This window comes from Microplitis mediator, chromosome 10 (genome assembly GCF_029852145.1).
Source record: "Microplitis mediator isolate UGA2020A chromosome 10, iyMicMedi2.1, whole genome shotgun sequence".
Taxonomy (NCBI): domain Eukaryota; kingdom Metazoa; phylum Arthropoda; class Insecta; order Hymenoptera; family Braconidae; genus Microplitis; species Microplitis mediator.
This window is the reverse complement of record NC_079978.1, coordinates 14044793-14069416: the sequence shown is the minus strand read 5'-3', so window position 1 is coordinate 14069416 and position 24624 is coordinate 14044793. Positions and strand designations below refer to the sequence as shown.

Here is a 24624-nt window from a genome sequence, read left to right as displayed (position 1 = left end):
TTCACATACACATTTTTTACAGTAATAATGCTTAATTACTCGGCACGGAGGTGAAATTTCCTGAACATATTGAAAAAGTTTGTAGACTGTCTTTGGCATTTGATTATCATTAGGTAACAATTTCAATTGCATTCTTAACGATTCTTGTAATGCAGCTTTTGTAATATTGTGCTTGATGTAAAAGTTTAATAAATTAAAAACGCATTCATCAACAGTTATTTCACTATTTTCATGCAACATTTCGTACTCATTTAGATCCTCAGTATTTTCATCATCAGCTTCTTCATCAATATCATCATCATCGCTTCTAGAATGATTTATGCTCCCACTAGTATCACCATTTTCAGATTCACTATCGCTTTCATTTGATTGAACTGCGTTTTCATCATTTGAGCTTGCACTGGAAACACAGTCATTATCCGAAATAAAATTACCAATTTCATTTTCATCGATATTTTCTGTAATAAAATCGTTCAAATCCCGATCACTGTTAATATTTTCATTGTTCTCGTGTAAATTATCATCATTAATAGTAGTATTGAGATTAGTATGTCCAAAGAAATAACCTTTTGCACGCCAGCGAGACAATGTTCTTAATGGAATCTAAAACAAATAATACATATACGTATGAGTATTCAATTAAAAAAGTTTCCTGTACAAATCAAAATCTAACTAATTTTTATATTATTACATTAAAATATACGTATACATCTATACATACAAATCAATTATATATATTTTATAATTAACATTATATATTTACCTGCATGGATGAGTCTGAACTGTAAAGTTTATATTTTTTTTTCGGATGAGTTGTAGACTGAGAATTATCGCTATCATTTTCATCTTCTGACATATTCGAGTATTTCAATTTCGTTAAAACAAAAAAAAATTAATTTATCACAAAAACACCTGGAAAATTTAAAAATATAATATTTAGTGTTAATAAAAGTATACTTAATAAAGCATACTTTTAAATGGAATTCAAGTAAGCAGTCATCTTAGAATTTTCCATTTTTTTTTTTTAGGAAATTATTAAAAACAAATAAATTTTTTTAAATTGCACATAAAATAATAGACTCAGTACTCGATCACTCATGTATTTGTATATTTATAATTACTAAATTTTAATAAATATAGATATTTAATAATACATGAAGTGATTGAGTATCTGTTCCTGATCAGTAGTTCCCTGATCGGGTATTAGGTCTTTTACCTTATAGATTTTTAAATTTTCTGTACGTGCAGTTGTATTTTCAATTTTTTGTTCAATAACGTATGCATCAAAAAAGTAAAAAATTATCAGACGTCTCTGCCAACTACTTCTGTGTCATACTTGTTATTATTATTAATTACTAATAAATCCAGTCTTACCTTTGATAAAATAATTTCTAATTTTCATCAATACGTATGAGTGATTGATTACCTATTTCGTTGAACAGTACAATAAACGAAAATTTTTTTATTGATGGAATTAATTTAATTGTTTAAGCTGTACATAAACTTTAGGTTAAATTTTAGATGCCTGTAATTTGATTACAGATTACAATAAACTGATTACAAAAAAAAATAAACTAAAAATATGCGCTTGTAGAAAATTAAAATAATTATAAGTGCAATTTTTTTTTATAATTTATCGTTTTATAAAAAATAAAATACAAAATTATTAGATTCGGCAAACTTCTGTATCGTCTTTTGGCGGGATTGTAAGTACATAGACACACACACACACATGTATGTATGCGTATGTAGATGTATAGGTATACTACGCATGCTACGCCACAAAGAAATGGTTCCTGTTTAAACGTGTTTCGACGGCCACATAGTAAAGACGGCGTGTGTACTTAGAACATTTACGTACTTAAATCTAACTTGCATACATAATTATAATATTAATTATTGAAATGTTTATTATAAATTGTGAGAGGGACCATTCATATTGTCAGGTTGACGATAGTGATGTGATTTTTGATAAAGATTGCCCCCCACAGATAGGGGAAGATATAATGTTTTTCTTTAATAATAAAAAAGAAAATGGACGGGTTGTAATGATATCAGGTAAGTGATAAAATTTAATTATACTTGTTTACAATTTTTCCAAACAATTTTGTCTTGTAATTTTTTATCAGTAGAAAAAAATTATCAATCGTATAACCTAAAATATTTTTATTTATTGGTTGCTGATGTTGTTTCACTTTTAAAAAGTTTGTAATATTTAAATTAAAATTATTTTGCTTATATTTGTTGACAATTTACTAAAATTAGCAAATGTCTGGCAAAATTTTAATTTTAAGTTAATTAAAAATTATCATAAAAATGTATATTTAAAAAATTTGCTTTTTTGGCTTTCAAATTTTGTACGTATGCATAATTTTAGTTTTTTTTAATAGTAATTGAAGAATAATAAGAATTCTGTGATTTTGACTATCATATTTAAACAATTTTTTCAATAATTTAATTTTGAAATTTTTTTTGTAGATTGTGAAATAAAAATTAAGAGGATGTTAGACATGTATAAGAAAAAGCCACTGAAAAGAAAACTTCCAACACCACCGCCTGAAAATAGCAATGAATTGGCTGCTTTATCTACCAAGAGACAAAGAAAAATTAATTCTAAGTATTCATCATCATCTTTTGAAAATCTGGACTTGACTAAACCATTAAAAGATCATAAAAATAAACAAAAGGTATATCTATTAACATTTAGAAAGTTATTTAAATATTTTAAGCTATTTTGATATACTTGATCGATTATCACTGTTGTATAAATAATAATAATTATTATTAATGATACAGAAGGTAGCATGTATTTGATAATTATTGGATTTTTTAAATTAAATGATCACAAAAAAATATTTTTAAAAATTGCACTGTTAAACGAAATTTTCTTCATGTGCACTGTTCCAAACGGTTTTTTCATAGTTACTTTACTTGTTTAAAAAAAAAAAAAAACGAAAGATTGTTCATTTTATTCAGTTATACTAATCGTATAATTTTACAGGGTTCAGGAAATGAGAATAAAAAAAAAAGTGACGAAACTATGCAGCCAATTATCAATGAAAAAGAGTTCGAAGAGAAGAGCGAATCCGTTGCTCCTAAAAAAGTCGAACATAGTCCTTCAAAGGACGAATTGAAGAAAATGCTTATGGAAGCACAAGCAAAAATTAAATCATCAAAACACTTGAACGGTATAATGTTTTCAAAACTTAAAAAAATTAATTTGTACATAAAATTGTTTTGTAAATAGTGACGCTAGTAAATTTTTTTTTTTTTTTATTATTTACATAGCTACAACATCATCAAAAATTTTGAAGACTCTTCCAAAAAAAAAGAGTGATAGTTTTGGAAACATTTCTTCAACCACAGAAAGTGACTTTGATGATAGCAGAGAAAAAGATGATTCTTTCGACTCGAAAAATGCGGCCGAAACAATTAATAATTCTGGAGACGATGCAAATAAAACTTATGACGATGATGATAAGAAAAAGGAGGAGTCTAAAAATTCTGCATCAAAGAACGCTAACAGCAACGAACACCAATTATTTGGCAATCACGCTGAAACTGATGTTAATGATCCCGATCTCTACGGGAAAGATTGGCCAGAAGAACCAGTATGTAGAATTAGTTTTTAGTATTATTATAGAAAATAATGTACCACGTTACAGATTCTGTAGGGTGCATACATTTTTTTCTTTGAGAATCGACGAAATTATAATCAAGAAGCGTATATATAGACATAAAAAAACTAAGAAAATATTTCTAATACAGAAAAGACACTAAGAATTTTTGTAAATTAAAAAAAAATTCAAAATTCGATTAATTGTTTTTCACAATTTTAATTAATTACTTTGATTATGCCTTTATGCCTTTTTATTGATAATCCTTATCAGTATACACCCTTATAGTATCTGTAATGCAATTTTCTATGTATATAAAGTGTTAATTTCTTTTTTTAATTATGATTATTATTGTTATACAATAGATGATTAAATTGATAAGCCAAGTGTACTGCAAGAAATCGTACTTTGATTCGATTAAATCTCTATGTAATCAAGCTTCTCATGTTGTGCGGCGTTTGATTCCTGGAGTTTTTAAACCCTCAGGATATATGAATACCACATTTTCCGGACAAGCTCCACGAGCTCATAAGGGACAAGGAAAGCCAGCTCAAGTAAAGGCATTAAATGATACAGCAAAAAATGAGATCATTGGTAATTGTAGAATAGAAATCTGTATCAATACTTTTATGAATATAGTTGCAATGTTTGATGTGTTCGCTATAGTACATGACATTTTAATATAGCAAACTTTTTAAATTTATTTACTAATATTTTGATTTTTTTTTTTAAAGATTTTGCCTTAAAAATAGCCGCCGAGAAAAATTGGACTGGCCGAAACGGGATTCCCCAAACTAGAGAAGACCTCAAGAAAGTTATGTCACAAAGAATTGGAGAGTTGAAAAGGGAGATTGAAATAAATAATAAAAAGCAAGCATCGGTTTCGACAAACAAGATTAATTAATACGTACTACAATTAAGTATATACTCTTTACAGACTTGAAAGATATATTTTGATACCAAATATTATGTTATTATTTAAAAATATTGATTTAATAAAATATAATTTAAGAACGAGGGGCTGTGCCTAGATAATTATTAAAATATATTATTCATAAACGCGTCAATATATTTATATAGATATAAATATATACTTGTTAAAAGATTGTAAAGTGGTAGTTAAAATCAAGTATTCTGTTATCAATAAATCAATAAAATTAAAATATTAAAAATAATGATGTGCACCAAAAAGTTTTTATTTACAGTATATAAATATGTAGATATATGATTATATAAAACTATACATAATTAGATATGGTCAGATCTGGCCAATTTTCAGATCTGATTATGTATAATCATATATGAATAAGCATACATGATTATATATAATCATATATAACCATATATAGATAAGCATACATGATTATATATAACTATATATAATTAGATATGATCAGATCTGGCCAATTTTCAGATCTGATTATATATGGACTCATATATAATTATATATAATTATACAAAATCATTTTTTATCGGGTACACTGTTAGAAGTATTTATTTGAGCCAAATAAGATTTATTAATAGTTAATAAATGATTTATTAAATGAGATTTATTTGAGCCAAATAAGCCATATCTTAATAGTTAATAAATGGCTTATTTGAATAGAAAGAAATGACACATGAAGTTCAGGTTATAACTTTGAATGGAATGAGCGTGATTGTTAGTAAAAATTTATTATAATATTTCATTTTTTTTATATCTTTTGTATAATAATTTTTATTTTCAATTAACATTAATTGTGTGTATTATTTTCTTTAAAAAAATAAAATTAAACAGTCTTATAAAATATTTGTCATAACCTTACTTAATTAACATCACGTGTCATTTCTTTCTATTCAAATAAGCCATTCATTAACTATTAAGATATGGCTTATTTGGCCCAAATAAATCTCATTTAATAAATCATTTATTAACTATTAACAAATATTTATTTGGCTCAAATAAATACTTCTAACAGTGTATCTTATACAATAATTAATAAACTCTTACTTAAGCCAACTACCTTTGGCTATAACACACACACACACTCACTCTAAGTCCCCTTGACTATTAATACACACACGCGACTTAATACTATTTTCCACGCGGTCGACAAGACCCTCTACGTGGCTAAAACCTTATATTTTCCCGCGCGGTCCCCTGGACCCTCTACTCGATATAAAACCTTTACAACTAATTCACGCGGTCACCTTGACCCTCTACGTGATAAAACCTTAATTAATTAATTCACGCGGTCCCCTGGACCCTCTACGTGATTAGTCTTATTCAATTATTACTAATTTCTATAACTACACTTTCTACACTCACACACTTTACAATATAAAATTCCATTATACCTATTTTCTGATTTAAATTAATTCCCATATAATTAATTACTACACTTTAAAACCACAAATCAATTAACAACTAATTTCTTATAACCGTTAACTTTTCTTTTATCAACAATTTTGTTAAGCCGGTTTTAGGATTTATTTTATTTTACCGCTTAACATTTTATTCACTGACTCTATATCCAATACTCAAAACTTGAACACGTTTTACTTCACGACACATTTAACGTCCATATTTTATTAATTGATTTTATTTAATTACTTAAATTAATTATAATTAGTTTATCCTATTATTAGTGACTAGATAATTTTGACTAGATCGCAATTGCTTTTCCGGCGAATGCCTTACACAACCTGCCTGGAAAATTTCAGAAGAATTTTCCGGTGATGCTCTATACAACCTGCCTGGAAATAACAAAGCTAATTACTGTTGAGACCGGTTTCGATTAATTATTTACACGTAAATAGACACGACAATACTTTGCGGACACGACGTTTAATTACGTTTTTAATTATTAATAAATATTCTGGGAATATTCTATAAAATACCTATTACGATTTACGTTGATTCTTACACCGTCGGTTGTCCAGTACTGGACTCAATAAGTTATAGATCAAATTGAACGAAATATAGTATAGTGCCGGATAGCTCAACTGGTAGAGCACTCGGCGCGATACCGAATTGGTCTGGGTTTGATTCCCAGTTCGGGCTATCTATATTTTTCTCAATTTATTTATAAATCGTCTTATTGAGAAGGTTTTTTGCATGTTTGCATGTTTAGGTTTCCACTATATTTAAATAGTCCAGTACTGAACAACCGACGGTGTAAGAATCAACGTAAATCGTAATAGTTATGTTATAGAATATTCCCAGAATATTTATTGTATTAGTTGTCCTGGTCTGGTAATTGTCCTGGTCTGTGTAATTGTCCTAGTCCGTGTAGTTGTCCTGGTGGTTACTTGGTCATCCCGGCTCTATCCTTCCCGGTTGTAATTTTGGGCGTCTGGATGTTTGACCGATCCTACTGACTCTGTCCTGAACGTCTGTTCAGTCTGGTCTTTCCGGTCTCTACTCATCTTATTCGCTGTTGTCTTGTAGTTTTATTAATTTTGCTCGATTATTTTCGGCAATGATCGGAACACTCCTCCCTTACTTAATTATGATTGGGCCTAGTGTGAGAGTATTTTCAATTAGCGCGCCCGGCGACGAGTCGAAAAACTTAATTGAATGCTCGTTTGGGGTTGCCGGTAGGTCAGATGACCATCAGTGATAAATCACGATTTTGGTCCATAAAATGACCCAATTTATCCCGTTACAATACTCATTAAATTCTAGAAAAGAAATGAATAATTAAGAGAAGAGAAAATATAAGTTCGGAAATGTTTGTATTAAAGTAAAAAGCTCAGAAAATTTAATTTTATAAAAAAATGAAAGCAATAATTGGTTTTTAATTAAACATCAAATTGAATGGCCATATATACTATGTATCGAATAGTTTATATTTGTGTTACGATTGTAAGCTATTATTATAAAAAAAATCTGTTTCTATTTTCTGAATTCAATCAACATTTTTATTTTATTTGTATTTTTTTCTTGTTATACAACGAAGTCATAATAGCTGTCGAGAGGTTGTTGACCAAGTACCAGTAACGTTTCATTCGATCAGAGAACATCATTTCTTTTTCAGAAATTCACAGTACTATTGTTGATTGAATTTTTTTTTACCGTTGACTTTTTTCCAATACTTTTTTTTCACTATCTTTACAACAAGTTACGAGATAGAAGAACTGGCTAAGACTTAACTAAATTATATCGATTTTTTTTTTTTCCTATTGAAACATTATTTAATAAATTCAACAATAATATCCAATCGATTAATGTTACATTAAATAAATAAATATCTAAGTCTGAAAATAGATTTTATTCCATTTAAAACCGTACCATTGAAACAAATTTACGTTAGTGGCAATATATACATGAAGATTAGAACTTTATTAGTACTATACAGTATAGGCAAGTGGGGTAAGAGGCGAAACGTTGAACCCAAAATTTTCTCAAAAATCAAGGGATACGAAAGATGAACTGGCTGCAAAATAATATTTTGTGGAAATTTATGTACTAAGATAATAAAAAATTTCTGAAAGTTCTCCATATTTTTTTTGTTTTTAAAGAAAACCAATTGAGATAATGCTTTAAAACTTCTAAGAATTTTATATTTCAATAATATAAAACTTTAGAAAACCTCAAAAATTTAATTTTGCGCTGATTTATAATTCATACAAAAAAAAAGGATTTCTTGGCACAAAAAATATTTTGCATTATTAATTAAAGACGAAAATTAACCAGTACTTGTGGTCGAGTGGATCCCTGATTAAACAAAATGATTAAAAATGATTTAAAATGATTTGTTTTTTAATCATTTTAAATACTTTTAAATCCTTCAAATCATTTCTAATCCTGTCTCTTATGGACATTTAACGTGTGAAATCATTTTTAATCATTTTGTTTAATCAGGGATAACACTCTTGTCTTCGAACTCAAGTACTGGCCAGGCTCAGGTTCGAATCCCACAGAGAGCAAATGATCTATTTTTCACAAGTTGATATAATGCATTGATATTCCAAAAATAAAATTTTTTCAAAAATGTTCTTTTTTGGATAACTTGTAATGTGCTCGGTGGATTGATTCCAAAATCTAATCAGCTCTAAAACTTTATAAGCCGCGTTGAATACCACCTTAACTATAAAAATCGGTTCATTCGTTCAAGAGAAACCGTTGTCGAAAGAATTAAAAAAAATTTCTTTTTTAGTTTTTTTGAAATATCCCAAAAACGATTGAATAATTCAATTCCAAAATCTGATCAGCTTTAAAACTCGATAAAACGCGTCAATTGCCACCTTAACCGTCTCAATCGGTCAATTCGTTTGAGAGATATCGTTGGAGATAAAATGGTAAAAAACGTTTTTTTTTTCGTAAACAACGGCATACAAAATATTTTCGAGCTCGGAGAGCTCGAAAATGTATTCGCAACAATGTTTTCGAGCTCAAGGAGCTCAAAAATAGCGGCAAATTTTGGGGCTGGCTCGCAGGGTTAACCGATAGACCGATTTTTTTTGTGTACTTTTCTACATTTAACTAAAATTTTTGGGAGACTGTTTTGCCCCACTAAATTATATAAAATCTCGAATGGATAGAATTATAACATTAGAGTTTTATCCTAATTTATTTTACTATATTTTATTTTATTTCTTGAAAAACAAACTAGTGCAATATATTCATGCTAGTCTAGTCACTTGCATAAATTATAACTATTGAATCATATGCTGGATGATATCACAAAAATTAGTCTATATACTAAATTAACACTTGTTTATACACATAACCCTGTAATAGGTATTTATATTGTTGGACTGAAATTGTAATAAAATGTAAATAAAATATCTGGTCTAAAAAAAAATTTTTTTTTTTAAATTCTTCAGCACAATATTTATTTATGAATTTAATAAAAAAAATTGTTTGAATAATTTCGGAAAAAAGTTCAATATTTGTGAACTATCGTATACGTTTTTAAGGATGAAAACCATGTAGATAACGAAGTATGGTATTACAGCCAGTTTGAGTGGGAAATTTTACGCATAAAAAAATCAGTTGATGTCGATCATAGTTATTTAAATTCAATCAATGGAATTTCGATTGGCATGTCGATTAAAATTCTTTTTACCAAATTAAAGTTGCCTATTGAATATGTTTATGTATATATTGGTCTCAACCGTTGAGATTCTTTATGAATGGTTAAAATTAATAATCAATTAAATTTGTAATATCAATGCTCACATCAAGTAATTACTTCTATCAGTCAGCATAAAATATAAAAAATAAAGTTAAAAATAAAAAAGTAATAAAATAAAGAAAACAAGTTTAAATGACTTTAATAAATAAAAAAAAATACAAGGCACAGAAGCGAGGGAATTTTTTCACGCTCCTTTGAGCATTAAGAAATTTTTAAAAAAGAATACAATTGAAGAAAGCAATTACAGGTAATGGAGCCAGCAACAGTATACCTTATACTTTCTAGAAAAGATACGAATTTAGAGGAGCGTGGTCATTAAGAGCCACCTCTATCTATACTTTTCTTTATTTTATTATTTTAACTTGTTTTTTTATTTTTTTACTTGCTTTCTACAGTCCTGGATGCTTTTTTTTCATCTCTATTTACCTCAGCAGCTTTTTATATCTCCTGTCGATTTCCAATTTTTTTTTTTTGTACATTAAATTGTTCCGCGTGTATACGCATGCGTATATTTGCTTTAATTTTTCATCTATGTAATTTCTACAAGGCTTTAACTGTTACTTTAGAACCATTATTCTTCGTGAATTTCTTTTCTGACCTCTTGTCATTAACTTTACTTATCTTACTATTCTTTCTAAGTCTACTTATGTTTATGTACCCAAGATTATGTGGATATATCATTAGACATTTTTATATTTTTATTTCTTCTTTTACTTTTTTTTCTTTTCTTTTTTACTTTACTCAGAATTAACGGCAAAAACAACACTACTGTAAGTGATCGACTTCATTTAATGACCGGGTATAGTTAAAAATATTTTGTTTAAAATGTTTTGAAGAGAGGAACCATCATGGAATAGAGAACCGTATTGGCCCTTCCCTCTCTTCTTAGACTAAAGAAAATAAAGTTTAAGACAATAAATTTTATAAGACTTAATAACCCATAATATGAGGACCGAGAAGTTTATCTGATCTAATATAAACTTAAGGAATCACCTTAGAGACTGAAAAATCTAGTGGGACCATAAAAATAATCCTAAGTCAAAAGTTCTGTCTGAATTTCACTTAGATAAGTTTTAACTACTGTTCACAATTCACAAACGGGTTTATTTTGTGAATTTAACAGAAAAAAAAATTCTTCATAAAGCTGTTTAACGAAGTTGAAAGAGAACTGTTATATATTTTTGAATTCAAGATTAAATAATTCGAAAAATAATATAGAAAAAATTTTTGATACACTGCGATAGGAGGATTTCTCAGCATTTAAAAATATTTCTTAGTATTAAGAAATCATTTCTGTGTCTTTAACAAATATTTCTTACTGTTTAAGAAATGATTTCTTATTAATAGTTAAGAAATTATTTCTTAAAAAATGATTTCTTAACTATTAAGAAATCATTTCTTTAATAGTAAGAAGTATTTGTTAAAGTCAAAAAAATTATGTTTAAGACAAAGAAATGATGTTTAAGAAATGATTTTTTAAATATTAAAAAATATTTTTAAATGCTAGGAAATTCTTCTATCAGTGTATGACGATTATTTAACTGATAAAATTTTCCATGACGTATTTATTTGGCTACACGTTTTTTTTATAAAATTTTATAAGATTTAACTTTAGAAATGGTTTGAAATTGTGTGTGTATGTTTTTTTTTTTAAACAATTGAGTTCAATAAAATAGTAATATTGCTTACCCGTACGTTTTTCAGCGTCACGAAATGTAACTTCACTAAGAATAATCGGTTGACTACGGCCCTTAGCATTGACAGCATAAACAGCAACATGTACTCCAGCATCATGTGGAACATCTAGACTGGAGAGTGAAAAAATTGGCTCGTCGCTTGAAGAAACGTTGTATTGTGGTTTGCTGTCTGGCAACGAATCAATGTTACCGTGGTATACCTCGAGAACGAATCTCTGAGGCAAACCACCATCATATCCGGCAATACACTTAACTTCAACGCTTGTATACGTTTGATTGGCTAGAGTGCAATTTCGTACTGGAGATGGCTTGCCTGTAATAAAAATTTTGGATTGAAAATTCAATTTTACCAGGGCTTTGTTAAATCCTTTTATCGTTCAACGCATTTTATACTTGTGTAATACATTTATAACATTTATAAAGATACAGAACAGAAACTGGGGCTAAATGTGTTATCCAAAAATTTAAGTTAATAAATAAAATATTTAAATTTTATTTTGTTAATTTGAATATTAATTTAATTAAATTCAGGTGACAAAGACTTTTTTTAATTTTGCAATCCAAATTTAAAAAAAAAAAAAGGCAGCATCCCGGAAAAAATAAAAATTAAGCCAAAAATCAATAAATGGCTGACCAAACTCGAAAATCTAGTATGGCAATTCTTCTTTTTTATACCCTATAATCACATTATTGTTTTAAGATTTGATCTCACTTTTCTTTCACACATAGGAGAGAGGTACCGTTTTTGGCCACTGTAGGGTCACTTTTTGACACTTCAAAAATTAAGATGAAATAATTTATAAAATACGCAATGACATAATTAATTTTTTAAATGTGTTCGAAAATATTTTTATAACAATATTACAATGCAAGTTTTCTTTATACTTTTTCATTAATCAAAATAAAGTATTAAATGTCCAAAAATGGAGCAGTGGCCACAAATGGTACTTCTACCCTATACGTATATCATTTTGTAGCGATATTTTTTTTTCTGCTTACTCTTAAAAATATTTTGGTACGCTGCAAATTGAAAAGTAAATTTTTATCTGTGTCTACACGACTATAAACCTTTTATAAATTATAATCCTTAATTCAACTATAAAGGGGTGGATTTAAATTTAATAACTTTTGTCATTTAGATAACATAAATAGAAATTTTTATATTTTGGGATCGAAACATAATTTTTTATGAAAATTTGTATAAGATTACTTACTACTGTTAATGTATTCCAATTCCTTATCAAAATTGGTAAAAAATAATTAAAAAACTTTTTTCGGATGATTGCTGTAGAAAGCTGTCTAATTCATAGTCAGAAAATATTTTTAGGTTTTCAATTATATCAATAAATGTGAATTTTTTTTGTCTCTTAAGCAGAAATTATACAATTCAAATATAGGTATAATAATAAAAAAGAAAATAATTAAATATTCTTTAAGAGTTATTTTAAATATATTCGACACAGCAAACATACACATTTAGGCAGCTGATAAAATGAAAAAGAAATGGATTGATGGATAGGCGATGAACGCGATGCCGAAACCAAGAGCCATTTCATTTTGATTTGCATCCCCCTCATCTGTCAACGTCCGTGTACTGACAGCACGTCCACATCTCCAAGTGGTTATGCCCGTTGACGTTAACCCCGATTCCGTTTTTAAATTATCGAACGACTTTAAATCATCAATTTTTACTTTTTCGTCTAGGTTACAAAACAACTGTTTATTTTTATTCTTGCTCAACATTACATGTCTAATTAACTTAACTATTTTCCAACACTTTTTATTATCAATCGATTCGTGTCATTTTATAAAATTAATGACCTTCATTGAATTCCATTTAATACTGCTGTAAAATAAGAAAGTTGTGTTCATGCACACACACACATACGGGAAAATATACGTAGCTTAAAAAAGTCAATTGTCAAAACAAATATAATTATTTATTGAGCTTGTAAACATTATCAAATAAAAAATAAACATTATAAATTATTATTATTATTATTATAATTTTTAATTTAAATTTACAATATGTGTTATATTTACCGAAGACGAATAAATTTAACGAGAAATTCTAAATATTAACAGTTTTTATTTTGTATTTTAATAAAAAATATTCAAGCCGAGTATGCATATTAAATTAAATGTAACATGTATCTTATAAATATTTTAAAATGTATTCGGGAAACGTTTGTGCATAATATCATGATCTTTCTGTTAAGATATTTACATGTAAATAAGAAATCTTAATTAGTTGACTCACCTGCGGTCACAATTTGGAAGAGACAAGGTCTAGCTTGTGTACCGACTTCATTATCCGCCCAACATGAGAGCGTACCGTAGTCAACGTCTGTAACTGGCGTGTACTTTAGTATGCTTACACCATCAGCGTCACCAGACATCGGTATCGTAAATTGTTTGGGCGATACTTCAAGGGTTGCCCCGCTGTTATTGAATTTCCATCTAAAGTTGCGTACTGGCGGGTCTGCCTCTACTTTACAACTAATATTTAAGGATTCACCGCGTGATGCTCCAACAACGACGATTTGATCCTCTTTACAGATTGGCGCGACTAAGAGAGTTTGCAAAATAATACTTTTATTATTTAGTAATCCATGTTTATTTTATAATATATTTATTAGGGTGCTTCATTTCGGAGCCAGATTTTTTTTCAAGTGCATGTGGAAGAAACCATAGTTCAACACAAAAAAAAAATTTTCGCGCAAGAAAAAAAATGTTATTTAAATAACATGGGAAAATTTTTTAACTTCCCGCTAAGAAAATTGAAAATTTTCAAAAATTCGGGAAGTTATTGGTTTCGGCCCGATTTGCAAACACCGAATTTCCATCAGATTTTGACGTTTTGAGGTTCTAGGAAGCTATCCTAACTAATTTCACGATGATGTCCGAGTGTATGTATGTGTGTACGTATGTAAATATTCTATAACTTTTGAACAGATAAACCGATTTTGAACTTTAAGGTGTCATTTGACGCAGCTTGTTGATATCTTGAAGCTGTAAAAATTTGAGCTTAAACGGTAGAGTGCGTTCGGAGATATTTCAAAAATAAAATTTTTTCAAAAATGTTTTATTTGGATAACTTTTAATTTGCTCGATGGTTTGATTCCAAAATCTAATCAGCTCTAAAACTTTATAAGCCGCGTCGAATGCCACCTCAACCTTCAAGATCGATTCATTCGTTCAAGAGAAACCGTTGACAAAAGAATTCAAAAAAATTTTTTTTTTTTGTTTTTTTGAAATTTCTCAAAAACGACTGGATAAATCAATTTCAAAATTCGATCAGCTTTAGAACTTGATAACAAAAGCTGATTGCCGCCTCAATCATCAAAGTCGGTTAATTCGTTCGCGAGATATCTTGGGAGAAAGAAATGCAAAAAAATGGTTTTTTACAAAATAATGGCATACAAAAGTATTTGCGAGCTCGAAGAGCTCGAAAATGTATTCACAATAATGTTTTCGAGCTCAATGAGCTTGAAAACAGCGGGAAATTTTGGGGCTGGCCCGCAGGGTTAACCGATAGACCGATTTTTTTTTTAGCTTTAAGTATGTTTAACCTCGTTAACAAATCAATAGATCAAATAGACTAATACATATTTTTGTAGGAAATTGAACGCTCTACAAAAAAGGTCTCTTATCATTTTTCAATAAATCCATCTATTTAAAAGTTATTAGAGCTCAAAGTAAAGTTGGAGATCTTTTTACTTTTCCGGTGAAACTATCAGACTTGTCACAAAATTTTTGAAAGTCTTTTTTGTTGCCAATTTTATTCTGTACAAATTATTATCAGTAAAGTTTTTTCAAATTCCGCATTATTTTCTAGTTATTTTCATTTCAATGTCGAGCTCTTGAAATCGATCAGAACCACTTTTTTAAGAGCTAGAAATTAAAATGAAAATAACTAGAAAACACTGCGGAATTTGAAAAAACTTTACTGATAATAATTTTTAGAGAATAAAATTGGCAATAAACAAACCCTATAACATTTTGTGATAAGTCTGATAGTTTCACCGGAAAAGTAAAACGTAAAACGATCTCCAACTTTACTTCGAGCTCTAATAACTTTTAAACAGATAAATTTATCGAAAAATGATAGGATACCTTTTTTGTAGAGCGTTCAATTTCCTAAAAAAATATGTATTAGTCCATTCGATCTATTGATTTGTTAACGAGGTCAAAAATACTTAAAGCTAAAAAAAAAATCTGGGCGTCGGTTAGCCCTGTGGGCCAACCCCAAAACTTCCGATGTTTCGAGCTCTAGTTTAAAGATCTTCCAGCAAAATAATTTTTTGAGCCACGGTTTTTGCGGAATCATAAGAAATAGTTCGAGACGAAATTTTTCTAAATTTTTTGGTTTTGTTATCTGGGTCTACGGGGACAGGAAAATTTTTTATAGAAAAATTTATTCATGGTTCGTTTAGGAAATTTATTTAGCTACCATTTGATTTTTTGTTTCTTTGTATGACAATTTGCTGCTGAGATATCAGCCTTCAAATGAAAAAGGATCTTTTTGTCTTTGATTATCGATATCTCAGCAACTAATGGTCGCACAGTAATTCAAAGGGCAGTTTGAGAAACTTGAATAAAGTCCCTACAAACTCCATTTTCGATTTAAAAAAAAAAAATTTTTTTCATCCTTAATCAATAAAAAGAAAAAAAGAAAAACATTTCCAAAAAACGAAAAAAAAAAACCCGACTAAAACGTAAAAAAAAAAGTAAAAAAATTCTTGTTTTATCTCGTTTTGCGGAAATTTTTTTCTTCTTTGCTTTTTATCTTACATTTACTGAACAACTAACGCAAAAATGGAAGGAAATCCGAAAAAATTAATTTTTTCATTTTGGTAATGATTACACAAATTAAAGAACAAAACTTGTTGCTTTAATTGTTTTGTCAAACTTTGAGCAATCGGCGCTGACAAACGGTTCAATGGATCAATCTGAAAATTTCCAGGGTTTTTGGGGCTACATTAAGCTGTAAAATCACCTGGCATCATTAATCTTTTCATCAATATTTGCAAAGTAGCGATGAATCGATTAAAAAACCATAATATGTCTATTTTTTGGGGGTTTTTCAAACAGATATTAACCCTTAACGGCCACATGGGGTGACTAGTCACCCCAGGCTTAAAAAAAGTGGAATTAGAGGTTTTTAACCTTTCAAATAAATACAATAAAAAAAGTGGAATTAGTGGTTGTAAATACGATGTAGCTGTTATGTGGCCTGGGTGAGGTGTGGCCGTTAAGGGTTAAGGATGAAAAAAAATTTTTTTTTTTTTAAAATGAAAATTGAGCTTGTGGAGAATTTATTCAAGTTTCTCAAACTGCCCTTTGAATTACTGTCCGACCATTAGTTGCTGAGATATCGATAATCAAAGAGAAATAGTATATTACACACCGAGAGAAGTAAAGTAAGAAATGTTTCAGATCTCATGTAATTGTTGGCCGAGGCGAAGCCGAGGTCAACAAACATGTGATCTGAGGCTTTCTTATTTACTTCCCGAGGAGTGTATGCTATTTTTCTCCTCGACGGAGGCGGAAAGCGGCAACTTCGTTTTGCACAGCGGGACGAAAGTTGACGCTTTCCACCCGTCGAGGAGAAAAAAAGTATACCCACCTTGGAAAGGTTCTTATTAACCTCGGGAAGTTAATAAGAAAGCCTCAGATCAGATGTAATTGTTGACCTCGGCTTCGCCTCGGCCAATAATTACATGTGATCTGAGACATTTCTTACTTTACTTCCCTAGGTGTGTAATATACTATTTCTGCTCGACGAAGCCAGAAAATCGCAACTTCGTTCAGGGCAGCGGCCCGAAAGTTACCACTTTCCGGCCGGAGGGCAGAAAAATCTACTTAATTATTGCGGAAACGAATAATAATATTTAAGTTATAAGTCTTCTCTAAACACTCCTCACTGCCAATGAGATTGATAATTGAAACTTGTATTTCGAAATACTTACAGGTACATAAACCTACAAAAATGACTCGGGGCTTACTATATACTCCAGTCTGAGCTTCTAGGATTTACAAAGCAACATAATAAATTTTTGTCAAAGAATATTTATCAACGAAAAGGATAATTTCTTAGAATATTGAAATATGCGACCGTTTCTTAAAATTATTGATCAATTTTTATAAAGCATTGCAATATTTTTCAATGAGAATATTTTGAATAATAATAAATACTATTATTGACGATTGAGTCATTTTTAACTTTTAGGAGATGTGAAAGTGAATGTATTAATATTTTATCTTTTAATACATAACACGAAGTGTATCGCTGGAGTTATAAGTTTTTATTCCACTCCTGGGCATTTTGTCGTGTCACAACTTTTACTAAGACGTATGACCTACCATGATCGTCAGTCGAATTCAAGTTATGTAAAGAACGAACCTTCTTGAAAACTCATTTTCTTTTCTGGTTACTGATATTGCTTTTATTTATTTATTTTTTTAACGTCTCACTATGACAATTGAAAATTAACAAGGAAACAAGATTTTTTTGAATTTTTTTATTAATTTTTAATTAATATTTAATTTTCAATTAAAATTTAATTTTTTTATGCCTTACCTTTAATTGTATTGCTTATTACATTTTTTATAATAAAATCTACAAGCGCTTTTAAGATTTGTCATGAGAAATTCAAATTAATTGAAATTGACAAGAATTTATTTTTAAATGAAGAAAATTTAATCAATGGACAATATATCTATGCAAATATAGGTCAGCTTGAACTTTGCTTAGAAATATAATAAACTGTCAGACGTAATTTAACAAATTTAAACAATCACCGATTTGAAAATACGAAAATGTCTATTAAACATATCTCCAATTAAACTAAATATAATTTTATTATAGAATGTAAAAGTTATGATATCGGGCTGTCACTTTAAATATTCAGATGGAATTATATAAAATTTAAAAGTTCTATATATTTTCACATCAATGCTAAAATGGTCAGGACATAAAACATATATGAATAAAAATGTGTATCCTTTTTTGTCTTTATTTTCTCGGTCGCTGTATTTTTATTTTATTTGTTTTTTTATACTTGGATCATCTTTTCTCAGCGTATCTTCCGGCATCATAACATAAGAATTGAACATAAAAAATGTAAGAACGAATTTAAGTACTTCTGAAATATTCACACAGACAATTTTTTCAGGTATCTTTCTATACATTATGAGGTAATACAATTTACAACTAGTCATGTGTGTATTCTCTTATCTTTTTTATTGGTCATTAAATTTATGCTATTTTCATTTTCTTTTTACTTCCAAACGTATTTACACAATAAACTAATGTTCATCTTCCGGTGATATCATGAAATACGTGACTTAGTTATTAATCCTTCATATATAACTTATGTCATTATCAAATAAAATTAAATCACTTAATTTTTTATATTTTGTTCTATTTCTGCACCTAAAAAAAATCATTTAAATCTACGCCGATTCATGTAGTTTAGACTTGCGTAGATTTAATTCGTTAATTATGTAGATCTTGGTAAGTCTATCGAGATCTCTACGTAAATCGAAATGAAAAAAAAAAAATCATCTAACTGCACGAAAAATGATAATTGAGATCTAACGAGATCTGATTCGATCAATCGAGATTTAATTTTTTTAAATTTGAAATCTACAGCATTGATGTTAATTGATCTAATTCGATTTATTCAGATTCACATAGATCTTCTTGGATTATAAAATTTTTTTTTTACCAGGTTCCGAAATTTTGATTTTGGATAGTTTGATTATCTATTTATTTTTATTTCTTGTTTAACTTTGATCTATATCACAATTCTACATAGATCCAAGTATTGAAAATATCATAGCTACGCCAGCTAAACTATTTATTACCGGATATGAGAATTCAAAATTTCTATATCAAGAACGACTTCAAAATTTATAAAAAAACTTCAAAAAATTTTAGACCTGAAGAGATCGACAAAAGAATCTTTATCGATGTTAATAAATCTATGAAGATCGATTTAGATTTAAAATTTCAAAAAGTGTCAATTAAATTCATTTCATCAGTTCTTGGTAAATGCACTGTAAAAAATTCGGAGTGAATTGGGAGTGAAATAAAATCCGAATTCACTCCGGATTCACTCCGCCACTCGGAGTTCCGGAGTTTTAAAACAAATCACTCCGCATGAGGAGTGAATTGGGAATTTTTTTTTTCGCGGAGTGATCTCGGAGTGACGCGGATTTTATTTCACTCCCAATTCACTCCGGTCCGGAGTTTTAATACTTAAATAAATTTATATTAATTTATATGAAACTGCTAAACAATGTGTGTGTGTGTGTGTGTGTGTGTGTGTGTGTGTGTGTGTGTGTGTGTGCGTGTGCGAGTGTGTGTTTGGGTGTGTGCAGGTGTTTGTGTGCGTGTGTGCAAATGTGTGCGTGTGTGCAAATGTGTACGTGTGTTCGAATGTGTGCGTGTGTGCAAATTTGTGCGTATGTGCAAATGTGTGCGTGTGTGCAAATTTGTGCGTGTGTGCAAATGTGTTCGTGTGTACAAATGTGTACGTGTGTTCGAATGTGTGCGTGCGTGTGTGTGCGAGTGCGCGTGTGTGCCTAAATATGTATGTGTGTATGTGTGTGCATATCAGCTGATCAATAATGTAATACGCGAATTTTTACTTCGATTTTATTATGTGGAGTTATATTGTATTAACAATATTTTCAAAACTCCGCTCCGGAGTGAATTTCACTCCGGAGGGACTAAATTAATAAAAAATTATCTACTCCGCGAAAACTCCCCTGCGGAGTGAATTTCACTCCGAGGGGAGTGAATAATTAAAAATTTATTCACTCCGCATTCACTTCGGATTTAATCCGCATTCACTCCGCGAATTTTTAACAGTGTGTGCATTATTTTTTCCTAGGTAGGTACATGATTTTTTTTTTTAATTAAAATTCGAGATTTTTATAATTATGTAATGCTCTCTTTTTGCTTAAGTCTACACACTGAAAAAATTTTTTGGACCCGGTGTAGTGTAAATGATTCAGTGTAAAAATTTTGGTGTGAGAATTACACCAAATATCATGTTAAATTTAGGCGGTGTGAATTAAAAGTTTTTACACCGTCAAGCGTGTAAATGTGTAATTTATGATAATTTTGCATTAAGGAAAAATAATCATAATAATATTTAAAGGTTAAAAATACTATTTAATATCTAAATAATATTAATATAGTTATTGATTTAAAAAATTAAGTAGTTAAAGATGTTGAATGATCATTTGTTGCTCGTTAATCAAAATTAATGAGTAACACGGAATGATGTAAAAAAGTAGATTACACCGTGTTAAAAATTACACGGATGGAAAATTTACACCGAGAGAATTTTAGACCGTTATTTCACGCTTCATGGCCGTGTCAAGTTCTCCGGCTCCATTTTTGCACCAAAATTTTTTACAGTGCAGAGATCTCAATAATACAAAAATTAACATGTAGGATTGATATCTCTGTAATAGTAGAAGCCATATTAAAAAATTTGCCCCTGCACTTTCTTTATTACATTCTCTACTTTACTTAAAATTTATATTACTAACAATAAAATAAATGTTCAAATTAGACTTACATTTAACACGAAAGAGAAGTGGTTCACTCTTTGTTTCCCGTATTGAATTTGTTGCTGCACAAGCATAGTAACCAGCGCTATTCCGCGTTACACTTTGTAGAACCAAGCTTTGATTTGATTGAATAATTCTTGCAGAAGTATTGTGCATCAATATTTCATTCTATAAAAAAAAAATTGTTTAATACAATTAGAGTTCAACTAAAGGCATCGAATTATAACAGGCTATATCTCAACCTTGCCAAATTTGGCCCCTTTATTAATTGATCTTAATAAGGGCGCCACTGGAAGATAAGACTCGGCCTTCCAGAACCGGAGATGTTACAATATGAAATCAGGGTCGTTGAAAAATATAAGAGTGAGGAGATTGAGGGATTAAATTTATTTAACACACCATTTAATTTATATAATTATTGAGTTTTGTTCACCAAATAACAATTTTGCCCACCGGGCTTTTATATTCCTTATAATTATTTTTAACAAGTTTGTCCACCGGACTTTCATTCTTAACAACTAATTAAATAAAATTTTGTCCACCGGACTTTTATTAATTACACGAACGAGTCCTCTGGAATTTTATAACTAATTTGGTCCCCGGCCTGATCCCCTGGATCTTTTATTGTTTACGACGCACGAGTCCCCTGGACTTTTATAACTAATTTGGCCACCGGCCTGATCTCCTGGAAATCAGGTTGATCTAAATTTGAATATCTAAATTTTTACCCCGTTACAGAATGAATAATTTATGTTTTGTAACAGGGTACATTAGTCAACTCGATAAAATAAAATAATTTGAATTTGAATTTCGTTTCCCGCCGGTAACCGGCCAACGACCTCGTAAGTTACGAGTTAGTGTTGCGACTTGTCACCAGGAGTAATGTTATAATTAGAGTCAATTTTAGTGTAAGTAAAACTGTTTCTGTGATTTAAGTCCGGTGGACAAATTAAGGTACATCCAGGGGATGTTTAGTTTTAATAAGGTTTAACGTCCAGGGGACGATTTTAATGGTTAAAATAAGGTTAATGTCCAGGGGACAGATTATTAAGGTTTAACGTCCAGGGGACGGTATTTTAACGTGGGTGTGTGTGTGTGAAAAACGTCCAGGGGACGATATTTAGTTTGTCATAAGGAACCGTCCGGGAGACGAGATATTAGTTTGTTATAAGTTAGTTTGTCATAAGAATATTAATTTGTCCTAAAAATAATTGTTATAAAAGGGTAAATAAATATAAGCAAGGTGCTTAATTAATTGAATTTGAAATTTAAGTTTAATTAAATTTATTTCAACCATTTTCATTATTCCTTTCCTCTCTCACAAAATATAAAATTTACAACGACCCTGATTTCTAAATAAAAATTAACTTGACATCCGGTTCTGGAAGGCCGAGTACATCTTCCAGTGGCGCCCTATTATTCGACCATAATATTAGGTGCGACCAGACTTGGCAAGTATAATCACTCTGTCATAGTTTTATTTAAATTTTAATAATCTCGAGTTCCATTGAGTGATTTAGTGTTAATGATTGATAAAAATGAACTTAATTATATTGATGGTGTAACTTTTGAAATGTTACCAACATGACAAAGTATATCTTGTTAAAAATATATACAAAATCTGAAAGACGGTTGACCCTGCAAGAGCTCCTTGAGCTCAAAAACACTGTTGTTGTCAATATATGTTCAAGTTCTTTGAGCTCAACAGTACCTTCAAATACATTGGAATTTTCGAGCCCTTTGAGGTCGAATAAGTAATATTTCATATTAATCTCCGAGAATTTGAGAAATTAAAAATAATCAATAATGATTGTTTTTTAAAGTTTTTCTCACAATTGCACTTGATAAATTCAATGTTTTTGGACATAAATTGATAGAAATGTTGAAGATGGTGAGTTTCATGAACTTTAAATTAAATTAGCAAGATAATACATAAAGCATACATAGAAAAAAAGATTAACTTGGTTCAAGTAAATTATTTTCTTCAAAATGTCATTCTTTTTTCAAAACATTCAAACTTTTCAATTCAAAAAAAGTTCAATCTTAAGTAAATGAATTATTACTTTTCAATGGAGAATAAAAATTTTTCTTTCAAAAAATTTACTCTTGAAAGAAGCATTTTTGTTTTCAAACAAAATGCATAGTTATTTCTCCCAAGAATTTCTTTCTCTTGGTTTGAGGCCGATAATATTGACTTCCCGGGAAAAAATGATCAGACCTGACCATGCCTGTTCATGTATGATCAGGCTTGAAATTAGACCTGATCATGCCTGTTCATGTATGATCAGAGGCCTGAAGTTGAACATGATCAGGCCTGATTATACGTGTCCATGCCTGTTCATGTCTGAAGCTTAAAATACGCTCAGGTTTGATCATACTGTCCATGCCTGTTCATGTCTGTTCGTGTCTGAAGCATTAAATACTTTCAGACCTGATCATGCATGACCATGCCTGATCATGTCTGATCTAGCCTGATACATGGGATTAAATTTAAAATTTTAGTTATAATTAAATATAACTAACTTAGTTATAATTATATATATCTTACGTAGTTATAATTAAATATAACTTATATATAATTTCATATAACTATAAATCAATAATTAATAAACTAGATATAAAATTTTGTTGACCAAGAATCTATCACGTATAAGATTTTTATCACTTGAAGTTAATATGATACTTGCTTTTCAAGTCAGTCGATTAGGTCAACGGGTTGCGAGTTAAACTTTGGAGCGCGAAGTCCATGGTTCAAATTCTGCACACACCCGAATTTTTTCTTTTTTTAATTTTTATAGAAATAATTATATATAATTGTATATAGTTAGACATAATTATATAGGGCCATTTTTTGTCTATAATTTTTTTACCCGGCTGGGCATGAACAGACATGAACATATCTGATCAGACCTGAACATGCCTGGTCAGTCGCATACCGTCGTATGATATATTCATCTATATTGTGTAGAAGCGCACAGTGAACCAAGATTTAATTGTACTCAGATACAAGCTTATTAATAGTCCTATACGTGTGAAGCAAAGTCAATGCGGTTCATGGAATGCTTCATTAAAACATATAAATCAAAGAAGAAAAAAAACGACAAAAAACTCAGAAAAAAGGCGAAACACTCTCTTTTTGGGCAATAATTTTTACGACTTACTATATTATTCATTATGTAAATTAAAGAAGACAAATATATATATCTTCAACTATACAAAAGTGTTTAAAAATATTCTGAAATCGGAAATTATTTTTCGTGTGTGTGATGGGCGAAAAATGGTTCTTATCAACTCACCTCCTTTGTTCATATTTATTTAAATTAAACAATAATAATTATCAACCGCGAGGTTTATGTTTTGATGTTCAAATTGTGAACTTACAATTCAAAACTAACTACACTAACCAAGAAGAAAATAAATGTCAGAAGCCAATACGCAGTACTCATCGATGCGCTAAATGGCGTCATAATTTTTACTTCGCCCAAGTAAATCTGTTACTTGGTTTAAGAGTTAGATTTATTGTGTGAAAAAATCGTTTGAACCAAGCATAAACTCATCTTAATTTAAGAATCCTGAAACTCCTTAAGCCAAAAAAAA

At 29.5% G+C, this 24624-nt stretch overlaps 2 protein-coding genes across 4 annotated transcripts in view; one reads left to right on the top strand and one right to left on the bottom strand.

Annotated features, from left to right (window-relative positions):
• Positions 1–24624, bottom strand: part of LOC130675558 (hemicentin-2-like) — a 635075-nt gene that overhangs the window by 41246 nt on the left and 569205 nt on the right. For 2 of the 3 annotated variants that reach the window (XR_008991309.1, XM_057481316.1), the window contains exons 10-12: positions 21036–21195; positions 13697–14005; positions 11429–11749 (exon numbers count right to left, since the gene is read on the bottom strand). Coding sequence is in view for 2 of the 3 variants with exons in the window: in XM_057481316.1 (XP_057337299.1) it covers positions 11429–11749; positions 13697–14005; positions 21036–21195 (790 nt within the window). In the remaining variant the exon portion in view is untranslated. The remainder of the gene's footprint in view (positions 1–11428; positions 11750–13696; positions 14006–21035; positions 21196–24624) is intronic. The other variant, XM_057481317.1, reaches the window with a different exon arrangement.
• Positions 1790–4730, top strand: LOC130675559 (uncharacterized). The gene is made up of 6 exons (XM_057481318.1): positions 1790–2058; positions 2479–2687; positions 3002–3188; positions 3289–3611; positions 3983–4211; positions 4352–4730. Exons 1-6 carry the CDS (start codon positions 1905–1907, stop codon positions 4519–4521), a joined length of 1272 nt encoding a protein of 423 aa, XP_057337301.1. The 5' UTR covers positions 1790–1904; the 3' UTR covers positions 4522–4730.

Coding starts and splice junctions, on each gene's coding strand:
- LOC130675559 (XM_057481318.1), top strand. CDS start 1,905: ATGTTTATTATAAATTGTGAGAGGGACCATTCATATTGTCAGGTTGAC. Junction 2,059..2,478: donor ACGGGTTGTAATGATATCAG/GTAAGTGATAAA, acceptor TTTTTTTTGTAG/ATTGTGAAATAAAAATTAAG. Junction 3,612..3,982: donor AAGATTGGCCAGAAGAACCA/GTATGTAGAATT, acceptor GTTATACAATAG/ATGATTAAATTGATAAGCCA.